Below are 25486 nucleotides of genomic sequence, written 5' to 3' on the forward strand. Positions count from 1 at the left end.
AGGTTTGGGGAGCATGAGTACCTGGTCTCCTTTGCAGATTTGAAGTAGATTTGGGCTGAAATTGGTGTTTTGGCCCTCCTGTGAGCTGGCATTGGCTGCATAGAAAAGCTGGGCCCAGGGGGTTTCTGAGGAAAGGAAAATGAAGTGGGCACCTTTCTGCAAAGACACGCAACAATTGACAGAATCATAGAATGGCCTGCTTATTGTCCATAGGGCAAAATGAGTGTGTTGTTTGTTGAAGCATGTGATGGCCTGGTCATTGCCTCAGTCTTCAGATTGATGAAAGGAAGATTTTTTTGAACAGAATTCGCTTGCAAAAATTTAATTTTGCTGTCGTACGTCCCTGTGGTTTGCATGGTGGAAAGCTGAGAAAACGCATTGATGTTGGGATAGGTCGTAGCCTTCCATTGCTTCGTGGGAGGGGAAGCAGATAAGGCTGTGCTGTGGCAGCTGACCCAGTGCCACCCTGACTCACCAGCTCCTCGTGGGGCGCGGGGGATGGAGGGCCCACCATGCATCTGTGGTGAATCACATCCTCTGCTCCGGGCTGTGAGCAGTGAGGTGGGGTTCTCCTTCGGTGCATGGGGAAGGGGCAGGGAGAGTGTTGGTTTTTGTAATTGTAAATGTATTTTAATACGTTTAATTAGCAAAGAAGCTGGTTTCAATCAAATAAGGAATTAAGCAGCTTACCGAAAGTAGCTTTCATTTTTCAATTCCTAGCTCTTATTTTAACCTTATCTCTATTTTCTCTTACTTACCTTCACAAGTTTAATGATGCTGGAAAAAAAAACCCACGAATGCAAGTTGCTGTTCTTTCTGTGGTGGTGGTGAAGTCCTTCCTTCCCCTCCCCCCTTTCCTCCTTTTTAACCTGGGAGCACCAAGTTGTTTCTAAGGAGAAGTACTGAACAGTGCTTTCTGACAGGCAGGCAAGAGCAGTTTCTTTAGGGTACCTCATAAAATACGGGTCATTTCCCGATTTCCTTTCCTCTTTGTGATTCGGAGCAGATGGAGCAGATTTGGGGGAAGTGGAGGAGGAAGGTGATGGGTGGGAGGAAGCAGTTCTGACTCGCAGACAGCAGTGGTTTTACCCAACACCTTAACACTGCTCTAGATGTTCAGTAGAAGAACCTTGAAGGAGTTCCATTCACATTTACACCTTTGGCTATGAGTGGGGTGTCTCAGTGCACAGGGAATACAAGCCCATGTCTCCAAATGAGCAGCGTTCCTTGCTTTTCCATGGGCCCCTCCCATAGCATCCCTCTCTCATGACCTCTCAGCAGGTGCAGCTCAGCAGCTCTGCCCATGGAGGTGCAGCAGTCACACCTTGAGCTCCTCCTTGCTTTCATCCTCCCCCTCTCCATTTATTTTCTTCATTTGATTGCTCTACAAGAGTTTTTTTTTTTAAGCTGGACTAAATTTATCTGCAGTCTGAGATCTTACTGATTACGAGCAGAATTCTGACTTGTGCTCTTACAGCGAGCTTCAACAGAAAGGAACCACTGCTTTTTTCTTTCCTTTCTGCCAGAGTTGGGTCCTCGCCTATAGATTTTGGAAAGATATTTGATATTTAACGTTCTCAGCACTGAGCTATTAACTATCAAACTCTGTTATTAACCAACTGCTCTTGCTAAAAGAAGCTGTCGGAGCAGAGCGGTGCATCGGCGGGGCTGGGTCGTGTGCTATGAATCATGGTGGCAGATGGCATCTTAAAGCAGCAGCTCAGATTGCAGCAGTCTCCTAAATAACTGCGATCGCTGGTGGAAAAAATCACTTATTTTTCAAAACTGCTGAACTCGTTTTCTGATGTGAAATCTTCCAGGGCACGGTTTCCTGTTTTAGAGTAATGAAAGTTATTTTTGAAAGAAGTCAAATATGTTTGATTCTGTTGGCTGAGAGGCATTATGTATAAATGCAGATTTGTCCTGTGCCACGTGCAATCAGCCCTTAGCTGATATAACACACTGACTCTTTGTATCTTTTTTTTTTTTTTTTTCCAGTCTTTAACACCTGGATACGTGCAGGGAACATTTGAAATGGCAAATAAGGAAGAAAACAGGGAGAAAAACAGATATCCTAACATCCTCCCATGTAAGATGTTACCCTTCCTTCTAAGCCAGGCCCTTAGCTGTCTGTCTGGCATTGAGCATGCTGGTGGTGTTCGTGATTTCATTGGTTGCAGATGTTCTTCATGTCTCTGTGTAAAACCTGTTTGTTTTGCCATGGTGTGTCCCTAGCTGTTGATCATTTTACATGGTGCTGTTGTGTAATGCTAATCAGGTGTTGTTCTAGAGAGCCCTTAGCAGCTGGTGTTCTACCAAACGACAGTACATCAAACTGCTATTTCAGGTTAGCACTGGGTGAGACAGTGCAGTGGGCTTCAGCTGTTGTAGAGATGCAGTTCTGGTAACCCTCAAGTGTGAGAACAGTGCTGCTGTGGGGGAAGTTTCTCAAGGAGAGCTGGGACCGGTGCACGGCTGGGCAGCGCTGTGCTCCTCCTCCAGCTGCAGGTCTCACAGCCACAAACCTTAGGCAGCTGCTGTCCCTTGCAGCTTTTGCCATTCCAGGCTCTGGCTGCAGGAGGGGTAGGGCCACCAAAACCCATCCGTGTTGTCAGTGGGTTTGGCTGGAGCTGATCTGAACCAGCTGGTGTCCAGCCTGCGTTCTGGGAGGCAGCTGATGTTAGGCCCATCCTGTTTGCAAGGAGAAAACCTACTGCGGATGATTCAAATGCAAATGTTCTCATAATGCTTCTTCTTCCAGATGATCATTCCAGAGTGATTTTGACCCAAGTAGATGGAGTCTCACCTTCAGACTACATTAATGCATCATATATAGATGTAAGTTCAGTTTTTCTCTGCTAGCCAAGCTGCTAGTTTTGCCTCTAAATTAATATTAAATAGGTATTTTTATGCTTGCACACACTGGCATTTCATTTTTTAACTATGATATTTATTTCCTCAGGGTTATAAAGAAAAGAATAAATTTATAGCTGCACAAGGTAATCAATTTATTCTCATGTCTCAATTTTGTGGCTAAAAGTACTTAATTTTAGAAGTGTTCTAAGGGTTATTTTCAGGTGCAGATGGTGGCTAAATGTGAAGTGAGCTTTAAAGGTTAGAATGTAAATGAAAGGAAGGTGAGCATGAGGGAAACCACTGCCTTTTAACCCACAAATACTGCTCTCAGTTTGGAGACTCACTTCCACCACTTGCACTTTGCTTCTCTTCTTTTATCTCATCTGGGGGAGCTGGAGGAGGAAAACTAATTGGGTAAAAAGAAATAAAAATCAAGGGTGGTGGTGGTGTTGTTTTAATTATTATTGTTTTGCTTGTTGAGGAATGTGTTGTAAGTGCTCTGCCACATCTCTTGACCAGGTCTGTGTTCTGTGTGCAGGACCCAAGCAAGAAACAGTCAATGACTTCTGGAGGATGGTGTGGGAGCAGAAGTCTGCAGTTATTGTCATGTTAACAAACTTGAAAGAAAGGAAAGAGGTAAAGGGCTTTCAGCACAACTGAGGGTGTGTGGAGGTGTGCTCCAAAAGCAGCTGTGGCTGCTCAGCATCTGCTTTCTTTTTTAGCCCTTCTTAGCACATTTGAGTGTTTGCTAATAAATGTAGCTTTAATTTCTAAAAATATGAATTTGTGCAAGTAGATTTCAGGGAAGAAGCCTGATAACTAATGTTGTCCTGCATAGCCCGTAGCCAAAGGCACATTCTGGCAGCCAGAATTGTTAAAACTCAGTGTTCCTGCTGACTCCTACATGAGGACACCCTCACATTTCTCACCAAGAACACCTAAAGTTAAAATTAAAGGGTCAGGACATCAAGTTCCCTTTCTATCACAAGGAAGTCTTTCTCCCATGCTGTTCAGATTTGGATAGCTTAAAAAAAAATTCTAAGCTATATTCACACCCTTCTGTGCATAAATTTAATCATCAATAGCACTGGCAAAGTGTTAAAGCTGTCTGCTGTCAAATGATCAGCTCCACATACTCTTATGCATGCATACTTGTTTTCAAGTAACTTCCTTGTTCTATGTGTGACCAGCAATGAAGTCAGGCTCAGTGTTATAAAATGCACTGTGTGTTTGTGCAGGATAAATGTTATCAGTACTGGCCCGACCAGGGGTGCTGGACTTATGGGAACATCCGTGTGTCAGTGGAAGATTGCATTGTGCTCGTGGACTACACCATTCGCAAGTTCTGCGTCCAGTCGGTAAGACACAATCCTCGTGCTCCATCTACGCTTCAATTTTTCAAGCAAGTGGTTGCAAAGTCTGATACCTGCTTGAAAGAAGGGAGGAAAATCAGTTCAGTGTGTTTGCAAATTATTAAGAAGGGTGCAGTGCCAGGCCTGGCGGGATGGTGGGCACTGGGGGACAGCACACCTTGTGTCTGCAGCCGATTGATGAACTGCAAAGTGTGTTCTTCTGCTCGGTGTTGTTCTTGCCCTGGGAGGTTGTGAATGCCCCATCCCTGCAGGCATTCAAGGCCAGGCTGGATGTGGCTCTGGGCAGCCAGGGCTGCTGGTTGGTGACCTGCACACAGCAGGGGGTTGGAACTAAATGATCGTTGTGGTCCTTTTCAAGCCAGGCCATGCTATTATGCTGCGTAGTCAGGTGCCACAGAAAGTCACTCGTTTGGATTGTCAGGGAGGGAGAACAGGAGCAGAGTGCTGACTCCTTGGGTCACAGGAGGGAAGCAAACAGTGATGATGGCTCCATACACATACACAGTGTGTTGCCTTGTACGCGTACAAGCTCCTGTAGATCTCGCTTCTTAAAGGAAAGGCTGTGCTGCTCCTAATGCAGGGATAATCTGATGCAGATTGAAGTCATCAGGTTAGACCATAATGTTAATTTCAGCCAGTGCATCTGGTGAGAGGTGGTAAGCTGTGCACAGCCGTCTAGAAGTACTTGAATTTCACTTCTCATGTGTGGTACAGAGTGCTAATACTCAATGCAGGCCTTGTGAAGTACTACAGAATACCCACTGTTGTCCTCTACTGCATTGATCCAAAGAGTTTGTCCCCATCTTTCTCCTTTTCCTAATAAAACAGTTTGCAAAAGCTGGCATTTGGCACCTCATAACAATGCAGATCCTGCATGCTTAGATCACATTTTTTGAGTTTCCTGTGAAGTTGCTAAAAGGAGAGTCGTGAAGGTTTTATGGCAGAAAAAGGACTTAAGATTTGATCCATTGTTACCATGAATTGTGAATCTCATTCTTCAGAAACCCTATTTGGGATTACTCCTTTTCTCTGCCAAGATGCAATTTAAGGATGTGTGGTAACGGATGTTTATACTGAATGTATGCTGTGAAGTCAGGATCCAGGTGTTGCAGGAATGCAAGTCATAAATAATCCTGAGAGTTCATTTCTGAATCTCCAAGTGGAAAATGAAAGTCAAACTCAGAGCCCATGTATTCCCTGCAGCTCCAGGATGGCTGTAAGGCGCTGAGGCTCGTGACGCAGCTCCACTTCACCAGCTGGCCTGATTTCGGGGTGCCTTTCACACCTATTGGGATGCTGAAATTCCTGAAGAAAGTCAAAGCGTTGAATCCTGCCCTTGCTGGGCCAATCGTGGTTCACTGCAGGTAGGTCAGCGTTCTTCAGGCCATTGTGCTTGTCTGACCTGGAGTTAGGGGCAGATAATGGAGGCTAAAGATGTGTTTTCTGTTAGCAGGCTGTAAAGTTTGTGTGTGCTTATGGGTATATAATACTATGCTAAGCTTTCTTAGAGCTGGGGATAAGAACAATTCTAAAAGATCTGTCTTTGCTGTCACTTTAATATTCAAACAGAAGGTTTTGTTTTATCCGTGAGTGATCTTTGGTATAAATATGTCCTTTGTCAGAATACGGCCTCGTCATTGCAAATCTGTGACCTTCGCCATTAACTGCTCCTCTGAGAATTCATCCTCCACTTTTCCCACAACAAAATTAGTTTGCTATGTGAATTGTTAAATGCCGAGAAATCTTGAAATAAAGGCTTGCATTTAGGAGATTTAAATGCTGCAATGTAAGAAATGTACCACATACCAATGCAGAACATAATCCCACTCCTTCAGTTGCCAACACACGAACTTGTTGCATTAGGAGTTTCTGAAAAGTGTTTGAAATTGGATGTTAATGAAATCACAATAAAAAAGAGTTTTAAAAGTGTCTTTTTAGGAACAATTATTGTATCGAGGTTGAAGTAAAAAGACAAGAATAGTGGCCTTGTCTTTCTGGGTTTTGTTTTCAAGGCGATGGTTGTGGATTGATATATTTCTTTCTTTTCTGTTGCTAATGTTGGTTATCCAGAGGACATTGGAGAGTCACTGTGTGCTGTTGAAAGCAAGCTGTTTGTCCTGCCCAGCCCAGCTTTTGGTTCTTGGTTTTCTCTATAGACCTTTCTGGGCTAGAATTTGTCTTCTCCCTCATGTGTCATACATAGGAGTCTTGAGGAAAACTCTTGGAAGGAATGAGATTTTTAGCAGTGTCACACAGCCTTTCCTTTGGGAAACCCTCTTGCAGTGATGTTCTCTGGAGACCAGTGCTGGGTTTAAGCATTATTTTGCACAAGCAGGAAATCCTGTGCTTAACTTAACCAACAGAAGTTGAGCCAAAATAGAGATAAGTGTAAAATATCTCATTAAAATCTTCAGGGATTTCAGTCAGCCAGTCCAGCACAGCACAGTGATGCCATGACGTGTGGGCTGGGCGATAGTGCAGAGCTTCAGCGTGTGCTCGAGGTGACAAGTGAGGAAGGTGACACTTGATTTCCGTCACGGCCAGGATGTGACACTATTGAATTGTTGGGAAAAGGAAAGGGAAACTCATCGGTAGTGAGTAACTGTGCTTTTTTTTAAGGATACTATCCAGTCATCCTAAGCAACAACTGAGTGAGGGGGGCCCCAAAAGGGGGATCGTGTGGGGAAAAGCAAGGGACTTTAAGGCAAACATGGGGGTCAGTAGAGCGAGCAGCCTTTGTGGGAACATGGTGGGCTTGTCGGCAGCATGGAGAGGTCACATGTGAGTGAAAGGAAGCAAGAGGGAAGGGAGGCTTGGCAGTAGGAAGTGGCCACAGGCAGAGGTTGTTGGCGGGGTGTTGTTTGTTTGCTTGTGCCCTGATATTATTTAAAACCTGATTTTTCCTTGCTGAGAGTTGAGCTCTATCTTTGGGCACTTGGGGATGGAGGGGGAAATGTGTGTCGTGATTTGGGACCTTGCAGCAGTGGCTGTATGAAGTAAGCTAGCAGAAGGTCAAAGGAGAGCTATTAATGCCTAGCACAGGATGCCATGCCCTTTTCCTCTGAAAGGAAGAACTGAATGTCGCTGGAGTGATGTAATTTGTGGGAATCTTGCTCCCTCTCGTGGCTTTTGGGGGATGTCTGAAAAAAAAACAAAATGGGAATAGCAGTGTTAGGAAGCGTAGAAGTCATAGCAATTTACTAAGTATCTAAGTAGTGTGGAATAGCAACCACGCAGATAAGTGCTAAAAAGAAAAATTGTAGCAGGACAAGCACAAGTTCCAATGGTCTTCGAGTAATATCGTTTTGGTCAGCTTCTGAGCTGTTAGAAGAGGTATTTTTAATGCTAAAATTTAGTTTTGTCGCTATTGTCACTACTAAAATAAAAAACGAAGCCCCGTGTTTCACAGTGAGAACTTTAGTTCATTGAGAGCAGCACAAGTTCTACCTCTGTCATTGGTGCAGCGATTCCTGCAGCCTCTGTTGTTCAACTGAGGGATTTTTTTGTCTTTTGTTTCCTTCTGAAGCGCCGGTGTGGGCCGAACGGGCACGTTTATCGTTATAGATGCCATGATAGACATGATGCACGCTGAGCAGAAAGTTGATGTTTTTGAGTTTGTTTCAAGAATACGTAATCAGCGCCCGCAGATGGTTCAGACTGACGTAAGTAGTCACTGGTTGCAATTACAGCTTTCCAAGTTTCAAGCCATCGTCGACACAAATAATGTACGTGTGCATGTGAGTGTGCCCTGTTCCACTGCACACGTGGATAACTGGAACAGGAGCAGAGTCTCCTTGGTCTAGAGGGTGGCAGGGGGTTGGGACTGGATGATCTTTAAGGTCCGTTCCTACCCAACCATGCTATGGAAGGTAGCACTGGGAAAGGAGATAGAGGCCTTGTGGCAGTAAAGGCCACGCCATGAAGCACATTATCTTGTGGTATGTCCAGGCTTTCCCCTTGCACGATTGAATGGAATTGTAAAAAACGTGGATGATGTAACATCCAGTTTTAGCCTTAGGTGTGAGCTGGTGATGCCTGCAGACTGAATGAGACAGATGAAAGTGCCAGACATGAGATTGTTTTGCTCCGTTGCCTCACGGGATGCTTATATGCCTGTTGTTTGTTCCAGATGCAGTACTCCTTCATCTATCAAGCCTTACTTGAATACTACCTCTACGGTGACACAGAGCTAGATGTGTCATCCTTGGAGAAACATCTACAAACGTCACACAGTGCAGCACCAAACCTTGTCAAAATAGGGCTGGAAGAAGAATTTAAGGTAAGTAGGAAAGGCCTTTGCTCTGAGACTTTCAAGTGTAGAAATATTCACAACAAAAAGGTACTTCAGAAGCAGAACGAGTGCAACCTTAAAAGAAAAGGGCTGTCCAAACTGAGATGCCAGTTATATTTTCAGCTTGCTGTGAATCGGTCCAATGGACTCAGTGATGGGGACACATTCAGACCTACATCATTTGATGGGTGTTTTCCTCTATGCATTTCATTTGCTTATAAAAAGAAAAATGGAATTATTCTTTTAGTCTTGAACTGGATGCCAGATCAGATAAAGCTGGAGGGTGAAGCTGGATTACATTGACCTAATTGAAGTGTCAACAGAAATGTTACCTCAGTTACTGCTGCTGGCAGAGTGAATTATGGAGAATTTTCACATTTTGTGCTGAACACTCACATCTTCTGGGGGGGGAAAAAGGAAAAAAGAAATGTTTTGTGGAGAAACCCCTAATGGAGAAAGAAATGATACTGGATTTTGTGATGGGTGTTTAAAACAGACTTTAATTATGCTGAGGAAATAAAACTTTTCTGTGCTATTTACTATGCTAAAATATTTACTCTAAATCTAAAACCTTAAATCACTTCAGTCGTTCAATCCAAGTGAATTCAGCGTTCACTACATTTCCCTTCTACTTTTTAAGGATTAGTTAATCAGAAATTGGGAAGTGAGAGAAGAAAATGAAGTGAAAGTTGTAGCAACAAGTTCAGAATTCAAAAGTATGACGCTCTGTGGGGAAACAAGCAAGCAAACACACAGGAATTCTGGAAAAACTCCAATACTCAGTGTTGTTTTTTTGCTGTGCACTGTGCTAGAAAGGCTTTGCAGAAAGCTTACGAGCAGCATTCAGTTGTGCTGTGTGTTCTGAAAGATGGTCCAGGGGCACAGAGCTCATCCACAGGGAGGAACAGAAGAGTGCTCTAACCATTGTGGGACTCTCTGACACACACTGTTAACCACGGTGTTACAGAGTAGCTGAAAAGTGATTTCTGATTCTTTTTAATGGTTTGTTGGTGGTACTTGGATTTTTACTGGAATTAGGAAGTGCTTCTGAAACTGAAACTGGCAAATATAGAAAACTGCCTGAAAAACTGCTTGCAGTTTGCAGATTAAATTAAGGTCAGTGTAAATTGAAGTTATATTAAATAGCTGCTGAAACACAGCCCTGTCACTGGTGGTTACCTGGCAGATCCCCCCAGCAGAAGCAGCTGGCACAACCATGCATGTGTGTAAGCTCTACTACTACAGATTGGTGGGGCGAGGGCAGTGCTTGTCTTCTGTGTCCTGTGTGTGCTCTCATCACTGAGTAAATAGAGGGCATTGGTCACTGCAGCACAGTGGCACAGATACGTGGAGTCCAATCAAGTTATTTGGTGCACAGCAGCCTCTGAGCCCGTGCAGCCTTCTCATGCCTGACGGTGTGTTGCAGAGTTCTAATAATCTTAAAAAGGATCGTTGATAAAATAAATGAAAGATTGCTGGAGGAACAGGATGAATACGAGTGCCTGTGAGTTCATTGTGTGTTTCGGTGATGGGGAAGTGGAGGTTCTGAAAAGGGAAGTGGTGTAGAACTTGAGCGTGTGACTGAGCAGATGCTGGGTCATGGTGGGCGTGCGGAGCTGCTGGTTGGACGTGATGATCTTAATGGTCTTTTCTGTTATTCTCATGATTACATTTGTACAGACAAGGCAGCAAAGCAGTTTTCACAGAATCACAGAATGGCCAGGGTTGGAAGGGACCTCAAGGATCACGAAGCTCCAACCCCCTGCCACATGCAGGGCCACCAGCCTCCACATTTCATAGCAGCCCAGGCTGCCCAGAGCCCCATCCAACCTGGCCTTGAACACCTCCAGGGATGGACGGGGCATCCACAGCCTCTCTGGGCAGCTGTTCCAGCACCTCACCATTCGTAATGGTCAGCTAACTACGACTGCACTATTGGTCTGTACCCAATGAGCAATCCTCTGGGTACAGGTTATGAAGAATATAATGAAATAAAACCATTTCCGTTTCAATTAATCCTCATCCTCGTTTGTGTGCTTAATTACAGAAATTAACGAATGTTCGAATAATGAAAGAGAACATGAGAACTGGCAATCTTCCAGCAAATATGAAGAAAGCTAGAGTCATCCAGATTATCCCGTGTAAGATGATTAATTTTGTATGTATAGAAAGTGGTGCTGTAAATGTGTGGTTATCCTAAGGTTGTGGTAAGTAAATGTAAGTTATGCCTGTGTGCTGGTGGCAGTGCACCTCGTATCAGAATATAGCTGTGCTGGGTAAGTCAGGGACAGAGTGATGTCCTTACAGAGTGTCTGCACAAAATGTGGCAGGTAGTTTTAAGAACAGAATGAAATAATGAGCCGTTCCACCTACTGCACCAACGTACCTTCTGTACGGTTCCTTGCCTCCTCTGAAGCAGTGCTGCAATGTCTGCATGTGAACATAAGTGTTACACCTTGCTTGCTGCGTGAATGCAGAAGTAATCCACAGAAAAATACTGCCTTCCTCCACATACTTGGTAGATCCTGAGTAAGATCTGTAGGGCACCTTGCCTGGTGCTTTCAGATAAGTGATTTGTTGTTGCACTATTACACGTGTAATAGTGGAACGGTTAACGTGCAGTTAGCAATAAAAAAGAGTGAATGCTTGTGTTGTTTTTTCCTTCCAGATGATTTTAATAGAGTGATTCTGTCAATGAAAAGAGGGCAAGAGTATACGGACTACATCAATGCTTCCTTCATAGATGTAAGTATAAATATTTTCAATGCATTTAAGCTACAAGTCAAATATTTTACTTTTCTTGCAAGTCTTCTTGAAGAGCTTCAGCCAAGTTGGCTTATGCAGAGCATTAGTTTTGTTTGGGCTTGGTTTATGAGAGTTCCCAAATGAATTTCTAATCTTATTCAGTGTTCTGAATTCCAGCCTAAATGTTGCGTAGTTTAAACATTCCTGTTGTTGTTGTTTGATTTATGAACTAAGGTTTGTATTAAATTCTGAGAAAAGCAGGCAGAGAACCAGACTCGCCAAGCAGCAAACATCCAGCAGTTCTCTTGCCTGTATCCAGGTTAATAAGGAGTCTGACCGTGTGGTTTTTTAACTCAAATATGTACTTCCCCCTCTCCACTTCTATCATGGAGAACAGCTCTCGTAGTGTTTGGGAGCCAGTATTTACTGAGGGGACCTGCATTAATTCCCAGCTTTGTTCCTGGCTTCCTGATGGAACCTGGGCAACACTTTGCATTCCTAAGTTTATTTAAATATGATAATTAATTATATCCTAAAGCAGTAAAAGCCCATCAGTGACTGAGGATTGCAGATACTCTGCAATGTGATCACATCAGTATAGAAATAGAACTGTAGCTCAAAAAACGAGTCTAATGTTCATTCCATAATAAAGGTAATGTCTGCAGTTGTTAATAATCTCCTTGTGAAAACCTTCAGCTCTCACAGCAGAACTTCATTCCTTCAGCCATGGCTGTAAAAAGTCATAAAGTAAGACTCAGGATCGTGAATCTTCATTTCTGAGAGGAGACAAGGTGAACTAATGAGGACAGTGAGCAGCAGGAACTGATGGTGCTCCTTAAAGCAGAGCCTGTATCTGGCCTGTGATGTCAGTGGGGCTGCTTTTGTGGTACTGCTGCGACCCATAGACAAAAGGATTGAGAATGTGGATTTTCACATCTCGTGTGCATTTCAGTGCTGGAGGGGTGAGCAAGAATTGGATGGGCTCTGCATCCCCAGAGCACGTGAAAGATTTGGGTGATGCTCATGCTGTGCAAGAGCATGTCTCATGTGGGCAGCGGCCGAGGAGAAGCTGGTGCTGCTCTCTCCAAACACCGACTTCTGTCTCAGCTGCCATGACATACACACAACCCAGCCTTTCTCTGCAGGGTTATCGCCAGAAGGATTATTTCATTGCCACACAAGGACCGCTGCCACACACCGTGGAGGATTTCTGGCGGATGGTGTGGGAGTGGAAGTGCCACACCATTGTCATGCTCACGGAGGTGCAGGAGAGGGAGCAGGTATGTGTCCCACGGCTCCATTTTACAAGTGCAGTAAATGTGAGTCTTCACACGAGGTTAACACTTTGCCTACAGATTCTAGCAATATAAGATTTGTTGCCTTTTCTGAAATTTCTATGATTCTATAGATGTTAGGAGGAAGTTTTTCAGCCAGAGGGTGGTGAGGCACTGCAACAGGTTGCCCAAGGAGGCTGTGGATGCCCCATCCCTGCAGGCATTCAAGGCCAGGCTGGATGTGGCTCTGGGCAGCCTGGGCTGCTGGTTGGCGACCTGCACACAGCAGGAGGTTGGAACTGGATGAGCACTGTGGGCCTTTTCAACCCAGGCCATTCTGTGATTCTAAATGAGCTCTTGCTTCACTAGTAGGTGTAGGCAAGTGTTGCTGCTTTTGCTTGATTTGTCAGACAAAAACACCTAAGCTACAGAATTTGGGTTTTCCGAGGTCCCAGTTTGCTTTTAAAAGCACAGTTCTTAGTGATGCTTGATGTGGGCCTGAGAAGAGCCAGACAACGCTTTCTTGAAAACTTCCCTCTCTGTTGTGTCTCTGTAAGCTTCTGAACCTCTCCTCTGCATCCTCTGTCATTCATTAATGAAGAGAACAGCATCCCCCTGCTCTGCAGCGTTCACCTTATACTTCAGTGGCATTAAATGGTTTCTATTGTTCCGTTTTTTTGTCGTGCATTTTTAACAACCCTGCACTGATTGCAAGAGTTATTTAGTTTTCTTCTGGTCTATTTGTAAAGCAGCATTTATCAGCTATGACTTCTGCTCCCTTTTCATCTTAATGCTTTATGTTACAGAAATGTTTTACAACTATGTTCTTGGGCTCTAGCCTTTTCATTGCAAACTGTCCAGAACACGTTATGCTTTGTCACATCCTGTATCACAGGGTGGTGGTGGTGTAGATAAGTGGAAAAAACGAATCAAGGAATACTTAAAATTCTCTCTCCGTTTTGCAGGAGAAGTGCTTCCAGTACTGGCCATCAGAGGGCTCAGTAACTCACGGAGAGATAACTGTAGAAATAAAGAACGACAGCCTTTTAGATGCCATAAGCGTAAGAGACTTCATAGTTACATATAATCAGGTACTGTTTTTAATTATGAGTTGTTTGTTTGTTTTAAGGCATTCGTAAATGTGATGATGTAACTTAAATACTGGAATTTCTGTCTAAAGATAACATTTAGGGGAAAAAATTACTGGCGGTTTATATCTTGAATTTGATTAATTGTACTGCATCTAATTTATGCACTTAGCTAGGTGGCATGTGCAAAGCCAAAGGACTCTGAAGTGCTGTGCGTTTCGTTGCATAGGAGGTTGGTGGGTAAGGTGTGAATATGCAGTGCTTCGTGTGAAGTCTATTCCCAAACATCCTATTTAATTGCATAGGGAATAATGATGGAACGTTCAGATTGCCTGGCAAAACTGGCAGGGTGGTAATGCTCACTTGAACTTTTAGGGCTGCTTTTAATCAGCAGACATAAAGGCAAGACAAGTAATGTTAGTTTCAAGCTAAGAGGCAGCTTACCAGCAATGGGAATGTAGAAACAGAACTCTTACGTGCATATAGATATGTATATAACAGATTCATATATAACAGACCAGGTTGAAAATAACCCCCTTTACCGTGATGGTACAAAACTTGTGCTTATCTTTAAGGTATGAAGTTCATTACTGCCTGGAATTAACATCTGGATGAACCTGTTCTTTGCATGCACGTAGGGTAACCAAGAGAAGCAAAGCAGACTGGTTCGGCAGTTCCACTTCCATGGGTGGCCAGAAATTGGAATTCCTGCGGAAGGAAAAGGGATGATTGACCTGATTGCAGCTGTCCAAAAGCAGCAGCAGCAGACGGGGAATCACCCGATCACGGTGCACTGCAGGTGAGGCTCCCTCTCCTTCCCACAGTCAGCCAAGTGCTAGGCTTTCTTTTTCTCCTGTCTGGCTGCTGGTAGGGCAGCTCTCCTTTGTGAGCCAGTGGGCTGCATCCCTAAAAAATGAAGAAATATAAGGCAAAGATAGAGAAAGGGAAAAATCAGCATGTTTCTGACTTCAAAATTGATGGTTTAATTCATGGCAGTGTTTTGATAGATGAACCCGAGTGCTGCAAGAGTTAGAATTAGGACTGACTTTGTTAGAGCTGTTCTCTGCATTGTATGCTGACTTCTTGTTTGTTCTGATGTGAGTTTTAAAGAGTTTCTGAAGAGTCTCAGCCTGAGAGGCATGGTCTGTATTTTGGCTATCTGCAGCATCGTGCATTTTCAGGTGCTGCTGAAGCAAAAAGGTCCTGGGATCTCAGTTCTGTTGGAGTTTTTTGGACATAGGGATCTTACAGTACACGTGTTCGTTGCTAAAGCTTTCTTCTCTTTCTTGCTTACGCAGTGTTTTGCTCCTGGCTGTTCTCATGTGTTTTTCCTGGGGCATTGTGTGTTCCCCAGCCCTGTAGTGGCTGATCTCAATGGCAGCAATGGTATTTTAAGTTTGATTCTTCCATTTGACCAATTTGAACAGCCACTTTTTAATGAAAAACTGGGGAGGTAAAATTCTGAGCGATAGTGACAGTGGGTAAAATATCAAATAGTTCTAACCAATAAAGTAAGAGGTAAAAGCAATTGTTGTCTTTGATATACACAAATTAGTTGCATAAGAAGGTGAGATGCTGGCACAGCTGCCCAGAGAGGCTGTGGATGCCCCATCCATCCCTGGAGGTGTTCAAGGCCAGGTTGGATGGGGCCCTGGGCAGCCTGGGCTGCTATGAAATGTGGAGGTTGGTGGCCCTGCGTGTGGCAATGGGTTGGAGATTCATGATCCTTGAGGTCCCTTCCAACCTTGGCCCTTCTGTGATTCTAAGAACTGTGTGGGCATCTGTTTTGACATCCCCTACGCAACGTAGTTGAACCACTCCATGAAGTCATACCTGAGGCTTCAGATGTAAGTGAATGTAAATTTATGAGTAACTAAACACATCTCAAGTCAAAGACTGGTTTAGAGGAGTGCTCACTTAAACTTGTGGAAACTCCAGTTCATTTTTTCCAAATATTATTGAACCCTTTCAGGATCTGCTGAAGACTGTGATTCTTAACTGGGACAGAGGCACAGCCCTAAGTGGATTAGAAGGGTTTTTGCTGACTGAGTTGCCAATGGAATTCAAAGCCAATCTGTTCTGAATCCCAACTCCTTTCACTTCCAGTGTACGTCTCCCACTGCCTTCTGTTCAGCTCACAGCTCCCCATGCTTTTCTCTCTTCACTGTCTCTTTCTTTTCTGTAATAAACAACGCCAGACTGCAGGATTGTTTGAAGGCCTCTTCCTTCTGCCTGTTGGCCAGTCTGTGTCCTTTCTGAGCACCCTTGGCTTTGGAACTTGTCTCGAGAAAAGAAGTTTGAGAGTCCAAGTGAAAAGTTACCTTTCCTTAAGAGAAGCGTTGAAAGAAGTGCAGAGAGAGAAGCGGGTACGAAAAGAGCAGTGCCATGTTCCCATGAAACAGATCTACTTCTTTGTGCTATTTCAAATGCAGTTCTCTGTACCAAAAATTCTTAGGCCAACATAAAACAAACTCTTTACAGAGGTGCTGGGAATGTGTTTTGGGAAGAAAGAGAGTGAGTGTTCAGCATGAGGAGTATAGACATCAACACATGAAGAGCAGTGCGTGGATGGGCACCCTGTGCATCCCGGGTTACTCCGTATCTTTTTCCTCCTGTTTTTGGAGCTGTAGATGAAGAGCATTGCTCACGAGTTGCTTTAAAAGCCACATATTGTTACTACAGATTAGCTAAGGAGAAATAGACCTCAGCCCTGTTAGATTTCACATTTGTCTTTAACTTGACAAAAGTAATTATCTGAAGGGAAGGATGCATCCCGTGCAGCATTCCTGTTTGTCTTTCCTCCAGCTGAGGATATGTGCACTTGCACTTAATCTTTTCATAGGGCTGTGCTTATCAGATGTTTTTTATTTGATGGGAATAAGGTAGAAGCAACGACACGTGATTACATTTCACATGCTTGTAAATGATTGAAAAAGATGAAAATTTTAAATTTAATAAATTATTTTGTGTTTCTCCTTGTTCTGCAGTCCAGCTTACCATCGAGTGCTAAATTCCAGCCTGTTTTAGTGACTATTCCCTATCAAAGCTGTTGGCCTGGCAGTGCACAGCCACTGTTGATTGTTGATGGACTGTTTTGGTTGTATTTGTGTGTGTGTCACATGGGCCACAATTCCATTAGGAGAGAGAAAGCACTTCTTTTTTTTTTGGCTCTGATGTTAGGTATTGTAAGTCAGATAACAGTCACTCAGATCTATTTTGCTGGCATGGAATTATGGTCTGAAGTGAGTAAATGAGCAAAATATCCTGAGTGAAGCATGCCAGAACAAAAGGAACCACAGTTATTGGAGACTATATTTGGTTGCTTGCTGTAATCAGGTTAGAGGCAGAGCAGTCTCTTCTGTTTAGTTGTATGTAATATCACCCTGCATGCAGACTTATAAGGAAAACCCAAATATTAACTTACCTGTTTGAAAAGGAATGATCCAGATCGTAAGAGCAGTTACGATCTTTTTGTTGGATTGGACACTGTCCATCACGTTACTTTGGAATAATAATTCCAGTGAATCATAGAGTGAATTGTAGAATCACAGAATGGCCTGGGTTGAAAAGGCCCACAGTGCTCATCCAGTTCCAATCCCCTGCTGTGTGCAGGTCACCAACCAGCAGCCCAGGCTGCCCAGAGCCACATCCAGCCTGGCCTTGAATGCCTGCAGGGATGGGGCATCCACAGCCTCCTTGGGCAACCTGTTGCAGTGCCTCACCACCCTCTGGGTGAAAAACTTCCTCTTAATATCCAACCTAAACCTCCCCTATCTCACTTTAAAACCATTCCCCCCTGTCCTATCACCACCCACCCTCATAAACAGCCGTTCCCCCTCCTCTTTATAACAGTGACTCCAATTCCTGCCTGGCTCAGAATTCGTTTGGATTGATTCTAGCTCCCTTTCAGCACGGCTGACGTGACAAAATCAGCTGCTATTAGCATTTGGGTATTCTCTATCAATATTATCTTTGCAGTTTTTATCCTGCTGTATGCCAAGCAGATGTGTTTGTGTTGCAGTGCCGGGGCTGGAAGGACAGGTACATTCATTGCACTCAGCAATATTCTGGAGCGAGTGAAGGCTGAGGGGCTCTTAGATGTATTTCAAGCTGTGAAGAGCTTAAGACTGCAGAGGCCACATATGGTGCAAACACTGGTATGGTATTTAACAATCCGAATCTTTCTCAAAGGATGTATGTTTGTAAATATCCTTGTGGGAGGAGAACAAAGGGGGTTTGTTGCAGGTTGAAATAAATAATGTATGACGGCTGTGTATGAACAAGGTATCAGAAATCTGTATCTTTTCCAGATTTTTTTTTTTTCACAGCCTTTCTGAAAACAGAGCTTGGTTAAACGTTCTGTGCTTTGCTAGGAACCGGTGACAGTTAAATAAACCAAAGTCTTGTTTGTGGTGCAGATGACAAAGTCAAGAAGTAAATGCCTTTTAAGCCGTATCTCCATAGCTCAGGTTTTTCTTTCTTTACATGAAAATGTCGGGGCTGAATGGGCTTGCAGTTGTCCCCTGGCGAAATGCTGACTTTGGCGTGAGGGTTTTCCTTACTGATCAAACAGAAGAAAATGTATGGATACATTGTTTTGGAAAATACATAGAAGCACCGATACTTTGTATATTGGTAATAGGAACTTCTTTAGAAGCAGTTATCTGAAAGCAGCTTTCCCAGGTAGAAATCTCCTTGTTACTGGGGGAAGGGGCTGAAGAGCTCCTCCTGGCTTACCTGCAGGGAGGAAATCTTTCTTTTGGGGTTCTGGCTCTGGTTTAGTAATGTTTAGTGCTGTTATGTAATTGCTAGGGCTATCCACAGCTGAGCTGCAGCTGTGGAACGGCTTCTGTTCAGTGCTGCTCCCCAGCAGATGCCTGTTCCAGCTCTGATCAGGTATTAGGCATCGGGCAGTCCAGCAAATCACACTGAAGGCTGTGGGCACGCCTGCAGGTTGGGCTGTGTCCCATCATTGGGACACACGGCGCCAGGCGGCAGGCTCACGTCGCCACTGGGCAGCTGTGTATGTAGGTACATCCCGACAGCATTTACCTACGGAGCTCCATTTCAAGGAAAAAAAAAAAAAAAAGAACTGGGAAGTTGTTTTCTTTTAATGTTCTCTCCATTTGAAGTTGCGTTGTCACACAGTTTCTGCTGTGAAGCTGTTAAAGCCTGGAGTTAAGCAGGCAGGCTCCCTGGGGTGCTCAGGAAGAGCCACCCGCGGCAGCGCGGTGGGAACAGCTCAGTGCCATCAGCAGCTCAGCCCGAATGAGAAGACAGGTTTAAGAAGTGATGTTCATTTGAAGAATTATCCCCTAGAAAGCTGAAATCGTGTTAACTGACAGGCAAGAATCGGCCTGTCTGACAAAAGAGAGGTACTGCTGCTTTTATTAAAGGAAAAATCAGAACGGATTCATCCTCAGCTGCTTCTGCACATAAAGGGGAAGCTGACAGCTTTGAAGAGGATGCCGTGCTGCCGGGTCTGTGGTTCTGTGGGGTCAGGGTGTTCTCATTTGGCCGTTACAAAAAGTTGGTTGTATGTGAGATGAGAGAAGCCTCCCGTGTCAGCACCGCCGTGGGTCAGTGCTTGAACCTTTGCTCTGCTCACACTGAGGTCCTCTGGTCACCTGTCCGTGGTGGCAGAGCTCCTCACTGAGCAGAGCTGGGTGCAGAGAGAACAGACCCGTGGAAGCGTGGGGCAGTGAGCAGACGTGGGGGGGGATGAGGTTGAACTGATGGGTGTTGCTGTGAGCCTCAGGTTAGAACACGTTGCCCCACTTGGATTTGCATAACAACGATTCGTAAGGTGTGATGCAACCAGAGTACATTTTGCTGTCTTCTTGTTTTTCAGGAACAGTATGAATTCTGCTACAGAGTGGTACAAGATTTCATCGACATATTTTCCGATTATGCTAACTTTAAATGAAAAACTTCTGCCTTATTTTTTAATTTGTCTGTATAAATAGTTGTATATGATATTAATTTATTCCACGTCGTTTTGTTTGTTGACTTTGACTGTAAATAGGACCTTGTGTTTGCTCTAAAATTTGCATTTGCTGTACAAAATTATTTCTGAAATATAAATATCTTCTAAAGCAAAGTATAATGTTCATATAGAGTATATCACTATAAGATGGTAGAGAAATCTTTATTCTAAATAACAGTAAATTAATTCTTGAAGGTTTATTTCTTCGATTATTTCCTTTTCCACTTACAGATATTTATCAGCAGTGCCATTGCCCGGTTCGTGCATCTTTACATTTACATTTCATACTAAAATAACGAGCTGTGGTACATCTGTTTAAAGGAGACACGTTTTGGCCACAAACCTTTCTTCACAGAAATCAATAGCAAATGAAAAGAGATGTTTATTTTGGGCCGTGTTCTGATAACCTGCTGCTGCTTACTTGGAATTGACTTCGTGGCCTCACTGAAAGGCCAAGGAACTGTTCCAGGTATCAGAATACAGCCCTTCGTGTGTAATAGTGCACAGTGCAGCTGAAAAAATACTATTGCAGCTTTTAAAGGCTGTTTGTAAGGACCTCCCTGTGGATGGCAGCTCTGTTTCGAGTTCTACTGTCAATAGGACACAACCATTAGAAATGCAGATTGGACTTTCTGATTTAATATGACTTTCAAAGTTCATTTGTTTTGTTCTTTCCTAAATACTACACCAGCTTGAATCAATCTAGGAGTACAGTAATGTCACTTTGTCACTATTGAACAATATTTTGCATATTAGGAGTGTATATTTTGCATTTGTCTAATTCAAGAGGCATTACAGCCCTGGTTGGCCATGGATATAGAGCTTCACTCTGTGTGCATCATTTCCAGCTACTGTGAGAAAAAGCAGAGGGCAGTAATAAAGATGAACTCTCTTAGATTCAACAAGAAATTACAAGTCTGGAAAACAAAAAAAGAACTGCGTAGCATGAGCAACATGAAGAAAATTCCTTTATGTTCTTGCCTTCCCACATGTATTATCAGCAAAGGAGTGCTTCCTTTTTCTGAACGGGGGATGTGATTGTGTATATAGATGTATTTTTAATGAAAGTACTACTGATAATATAATGGGGAAATATGTTTCACAAGTCTTTGTTACATCCCTGGACAGGATGTGGTTGGGGGTTGAAAGTCTAAAACTCGCAGGGCGTCTGAATGTTGAACAAATGAAAAGTCTGTATTTTCCACTCTTTAGAACGCGCATAGGAATTAATGAGCACAAAATAGGTGAATATGTACTTTGGGTACCTAACTAATATGCACTAGTCCTGTCTTGTCCAGTTGGCTGGGTTTTATCAATGCAAGCGTAAAAGCCTTACTTAAAATTAAGCAACTGAAATGGATCCTTTCACCACTCCTGTGAACATTTCTCCCAGCTGCTAACATGGAGCATCACGCATTGCAGCACCACAAGGAGACAGGAGCACCTTCTGCCTCTCCTCACTTTCATACTGAATGGGAAAGGTGTGGTTAAGAACTTGTAAGCACACTGCTCTGAACGCTTTTCCTGCTTTTTGTCTTCCCACTGATGCACTTCTGTGTTTATTTGCACAGTGAATCATTTAATTGTGCACTTGAAGAGGTGGTTTGAAAACTAAGCCTTCGCTGTGACTTGCTGTTAGATGTGCTCAGAACACAAAGTGTGGGCTAGATGAGAAGAATGCAAAGTTTGCATTACTACCGCGTGCTAAAATTTTATCAAATTTCAAGTAGCTATCAAATAAATTTGGTGTGAGACAGTGGGGTTTTCAGTACGGTCATTTGCAGCACAGAGCGAATCAGAGAGGTTGAGTGATCATAGGACCATAGAATGGCTTGTGTTGAAAAGGATCACAATGATCATGTTGTTTCCAACCCCCTGCTATGTGCAGAGTCTCCAACCAGCAGCCCAGGCTGCCCAGAGCCACATCCAGCCTGGCCTTGAACGCCTCTAGGCACTCAGTGATGATAGAACGTAATGCCAAGAAGCTGCTCTCCAAAGAAGTGTATCTTATGGTCCCGTTTGTCCCGAGGAGCAGGACGGAGCTCAGCTGAAACATCAGCTGTTCAGTGAGTACTCGGGTTGTAGTTGCTAACTGTGTTATCTGTGAGGAAACAGGAAAAAAAACCACAACAATAATGTAGTTCAGAAGTCATAAATATAGCTATGTGATTTTTATGTTTATTTTTTTAATAATTTGGGAAGCTTGCTTTTCAGTTCTTGTGATGAGTAACGGAGAGGCTGCCTGTTGCAGCAGCCCTTTAGCTGGGAGCTGCGGCTCAACATGGATATACCTGAATTTTGTTTGAAATTTTCCTACGTTGCATGGAATGACTTGGAAATGCCAAATAGTTGATTAGAAGTCGTACATTCTGATCTGTACGTGGTTTTGGTCACTGTGTGACTTGACTGACTGTTCTCATGTGTTAAGATAGGTTCCAGTTCACCTGAGCATTTAAGCATTTGCTTGCCGACATCCTTTCCACAAAACACACAGTACCATTGGCTCTTTGTTCCTGGAGCAATCCCTTAAGTGCTTTGCTGAATTGGGCCTTAATGAAGAATGCTTACTGTAATTACCAGTGTTTTTTAGGGTATTTTTACGTATCAGTTTTAAACTTTTAAAACCAGCCTGACCGCCTGTGTTCAATCTTTTGAAATGTTTTCATTTCCCTAGTACCATTTTTAATGTAAAGCTATTGAAACTTTTCTGTATAACCAAATTGTATTTAATTTGTCAAATCTTTATAATATATGTATGTATTATACAGTTTCAGCTATTATTATTTTCTTTTATTACATTTATAATTTGATCTTGCTGTGTTTTTAATGCCGGTGAATGTTGCTGAATTATTTGTATATGCAAATTGCAAGATCTAATACATTCTGATGCAAGAGCAAAGCTTTGTTTTTATTCTCAAACTGCATTACTCTCTTTAAATCTTTTAATTTTATTCCTGTATATGTGTTCATTTAATCCTAAAGGACCGAAAACCCATTACCTACATCAATAACTTCTCAGTACTTATCATCTGTCGCTATTTGGAAGCAGTGCTCTGATTCATGTCGTAACCAAAGCACACATAAACTTATGACAGCCATTAGAAAGCCATGTCTTCCCAAACTGTGTTAATAAATGAGAGCTGACAATGCAGAGCTCTAATGTACCAAGTCCCATTGCATCCTTCCTTTGTGAGTGTTGAGGGAATGACTCAAAGCCTGACCCTGTAGTTCTTCAAGAGGGCTTCCAGTGGTACAAACACTCCTCTGCACTTCCTGGTTTGTTTTGTGTTTTCTTTTTGTTTCCTTGACCTCGTGCTTCTTCGTGAAGGTTTTGTGTTTCACAACTTGTGGGGCTGAAGGTTATGCTTTTAGCAACTGAACTTTTGGAAAGAACGAACTTTGGTTGTAAACTGCTCATGAAATATTGATTTCAGTGGGCTGGTTAAACAATACAGACTAAGCAAGATCAAAGACGTATTTGTTCCATATAGGGCACGTGTCAAGTGGAAGCTAAGCTTTGCTTAATACAGAAATTGTTCAGTGCCTCTGAGAATTTTTCTAGCAACTGAACTTCACTTGGAATGTTCTTCATCTTGCGTATTAACGGATTATTTTGTAATTTAGATATTTTAATAAGAGCTTTATTCTAACAATTTTGATGCATTTTCTGTGCTGCTTCACTCAGACTGTGAGAATTTCTACCAAATTATTAATTGGGCTCAGACTTTGCCAGGGAAGCTCTTTTCACAAATAAGCATTCCTTCCTCCCCTGTTTCCTACTGCTTTGTGATTGTTTCCTCGTTTTCATCAATGCCACTCAAACTTATTCATAAACATTGAACAACAGATCTAGGTTGCTGCTGTGTGCCAGCTGGGTAGACACGAGGAAAAACAAAACTGTAGCACTTCTGAGGAGCTCCAGGTGGAATTATTTAGCACAGTCTTGCTTCAGGCAGTGAGCAGCAGAGGGCTGTGTACCTCCTGCTCCTAGTCTCTGCAAGAGAAGGTTATGTTCCTCTCTTCTTGCAAACTGTCTCCACCTCTGTGAAGTCGCACACCTTTTGCTTTCAAGTGATTTTGTTTCGGAATTGTATAGGAGGGTTTTTTAGTTTAGATTTCGTGGTAAGTGGGAGGCTTGAGTGTAAGCTGCTGTGAGGAAGCAGTAAGGTGGAATGGCTCTGCTCCCTGGTGCGAGTCGTCCTATGAGGTGGCTGTTCTGCTGGTGGATATCAATCTGAACACAGAATCCTGCCCTGTACTCCATAAGCAGGTGTACAAATCGGGAACCTTTACACAAGTAGCAGCTGTCTGTAATAAGAGCCATTTCAGAAAACATATCCTGTTTGTTAATAAACTTCTGCAGAATTCTCTCCTAAGAATTAAGAGTAAATAATTAGGTTCTCGGTATGAATACACCCATTTGAAAATCTTAGGTGCAATAGAATCAGTGTAATATACCATCATGTTGTCTACTGCAAAGAGATTTGTCTTAAAATAACTTGCTTTATCACTAGGCTGTGTTACACAGCGTGAATAGACTGAAGTGTTTCAGAGTGCATGAGAAAAGTTCATAAATTGAGAACCGAGCCATGAGGATAGCTGCAACTCGATTGATGCCAATCACATCTGCTTTAATGCTTTTTGAGAAGTTAGCAGTTTCTCAGCTCTCTTAGTGCTGGCAGCTGTAGAAGCCAAGCACCGGGACTGCCTTCGTTGTCTCCCTTCACTTCCCAGCTGTGTGTTCTGGATTTGCTGCCCACGACGCAGCTGCCCTGAGGATGCTGTGCTGTACCCAAAGGTAACAGGGGCTGATCTCACTAATCCTAAAACTGCTGCCTGAGTTTAGTGCCTTATATACTGTATATATTCTATATAATAGCCCCAATGTGGGAAAAGCTTTAACTGGAATTTCTGCTTTCTGAGGCTTTCGGCTGATGGACATTAATTGTACAAAACTGTGAGAAATAAGCTTTGTTCGTTCAAGTGCTTCCAAGCCACCTGTTGAGAATTAGGACAAAACAGTCTTGTATGAGGACCTTCTGATGAGGAATTAAGATGCTGAGTTCTCTAATTCTGTTCATTTTGTTGTTGTTGTGCTCTTGGCTGCAGCCTTCAGACCCAGCATGTTTTAATGATCAGGGCTCTCTTATTATTGGATCTTCCACTGATGAGCCTAATCGTTAAGAAGGCAGATTTCAGTGAAATAGCTTTTCTCTAATTACCTTTTTACTGGTTGAATTAAGTTAAAAATGTCTAAGCAAGTGGCAGAGGTATTCAGTGACCAATTCACATGAGCTCCTATTAGAGAACTGGATTTTTGCCTGTAAAAGAACCTAACAGTAGAGATGGCTTTATTATTTATTTTTAATCTGTTTTACTGGTACAAGCTGCTTTTGGTCCTGCTCCGGCACCCTGAGCTGCTCTGTGGGGCTCAGCAATAGCGCAGTTATGGAGCTGCCCATTGTGCCGGAGGCGCTGAGGGACGGACCGGAGAGCGGGGCGGCTCTGAGGCGGCGGGGGGGGGGGCGGTGTTTGAAATCAAACGGATCCCGTGTTCCCATTGGGTGCGCCACGCCGCCACGTGACCTCCCTTCTACCAATCGCGGCAGGCCGCGCGCCTTTTCGAAAGTCGTTTCAGAAGTTAGTCCACATTTTTCTTTTCTCCTTCCGCCGAGCCGGCACCCGTTAAAGCTAAAAGAATCCCACCGCCTCGGGGAGGCTGCCGCAACCGGCTGGCTTAGGTTAGTCCCGCCAGCCACGGCGGCTGCCGGCAGGTGAGGGCGGCGAGACGGAAAGCTGCTTTCAGAGCTCTCCGCGCCGCTCTCGTGCCCCTCGGTGTGCGGCGTAGGGATACGCGCGGCGGCGAGAGGGCC

General features: G+C 43.5%; 1 protein-coding gene across 3 annotated transcripts in view; it reads left to right on the plus strand.

The window, feature by feature from the left end:
• Positions 1-22782, plus strand: part of PTPRE (protein tyrosine phosphatase receptor type E) — a 59868-nt gene extending 37086 nt beyond the window's left edge. For all 3 annotated transcript variants that reach the window (XM_010714832.3, XM_010714833.3, XM_010714834.3), the window contains 15 exons: positions 1999-2089; positions 2762-2838; positions 2963-2999; positions 3395-3492; positions 4095-4214; positions 5433-5593; positions 7756-7891; positions 8359-8508; positions 10568-10661; positions 11189-11265; positions 12411-12545; positions 13505-13630; positions 14266-14426; positions 17649-17784; positions 19479-22782. In XM_010714832.3, the coding sequence (XP_010713134.1) occupies positions 1999-2089; positions 2762-2838; positions 2963-2999; positions 3395-3492; positions 4095-4214; positions 5433-5593; positions 7756-7891; positions 8359-8508; positions 10568-10661; positions 11189-11265; positions 12411-12545; positions 13505-13630; positions 14266-14426; positions 17649-17784; positions 19479-19553 (1674 nt within the window). In that variant the 3' untranslated portion in view covers positions 19554-22782. The remainder of the gene's footprint in view (positions 1-1998; positions 2090-2761; positions 2839-2962; positions 3000-3394; positions 3493-4094; positions 4215-5432; positions 5594-7755; positions 7892-8358; positions 8509-10567; positions 10662-11188; positions 11266-12410; positions 12546-13504; positions 13631-14265; positions 14427-17648; positions 17785-19478) is intronic.
• Positions 22783-25486: the final 2704 nt, after the last annotated feature.

The sequence above is a fragment of the Meleagris gallopavo genome, chromosome 8 (assembly GCF_000146605.3).
Source record: "Meleagris gallopavo isolate NT-WF06-2002-E0010 breed Aviagen turkey brand Nicholas breeding stock chromosome 8, Turkey_5.1, whole genome shotgun sequence".
Taxonomy (NCBI): Eukaryota; Metazoa; Chordata; class Aves; order Galliformes; family Phasianidae; genus Meleagris; species Meleagris gallopavo.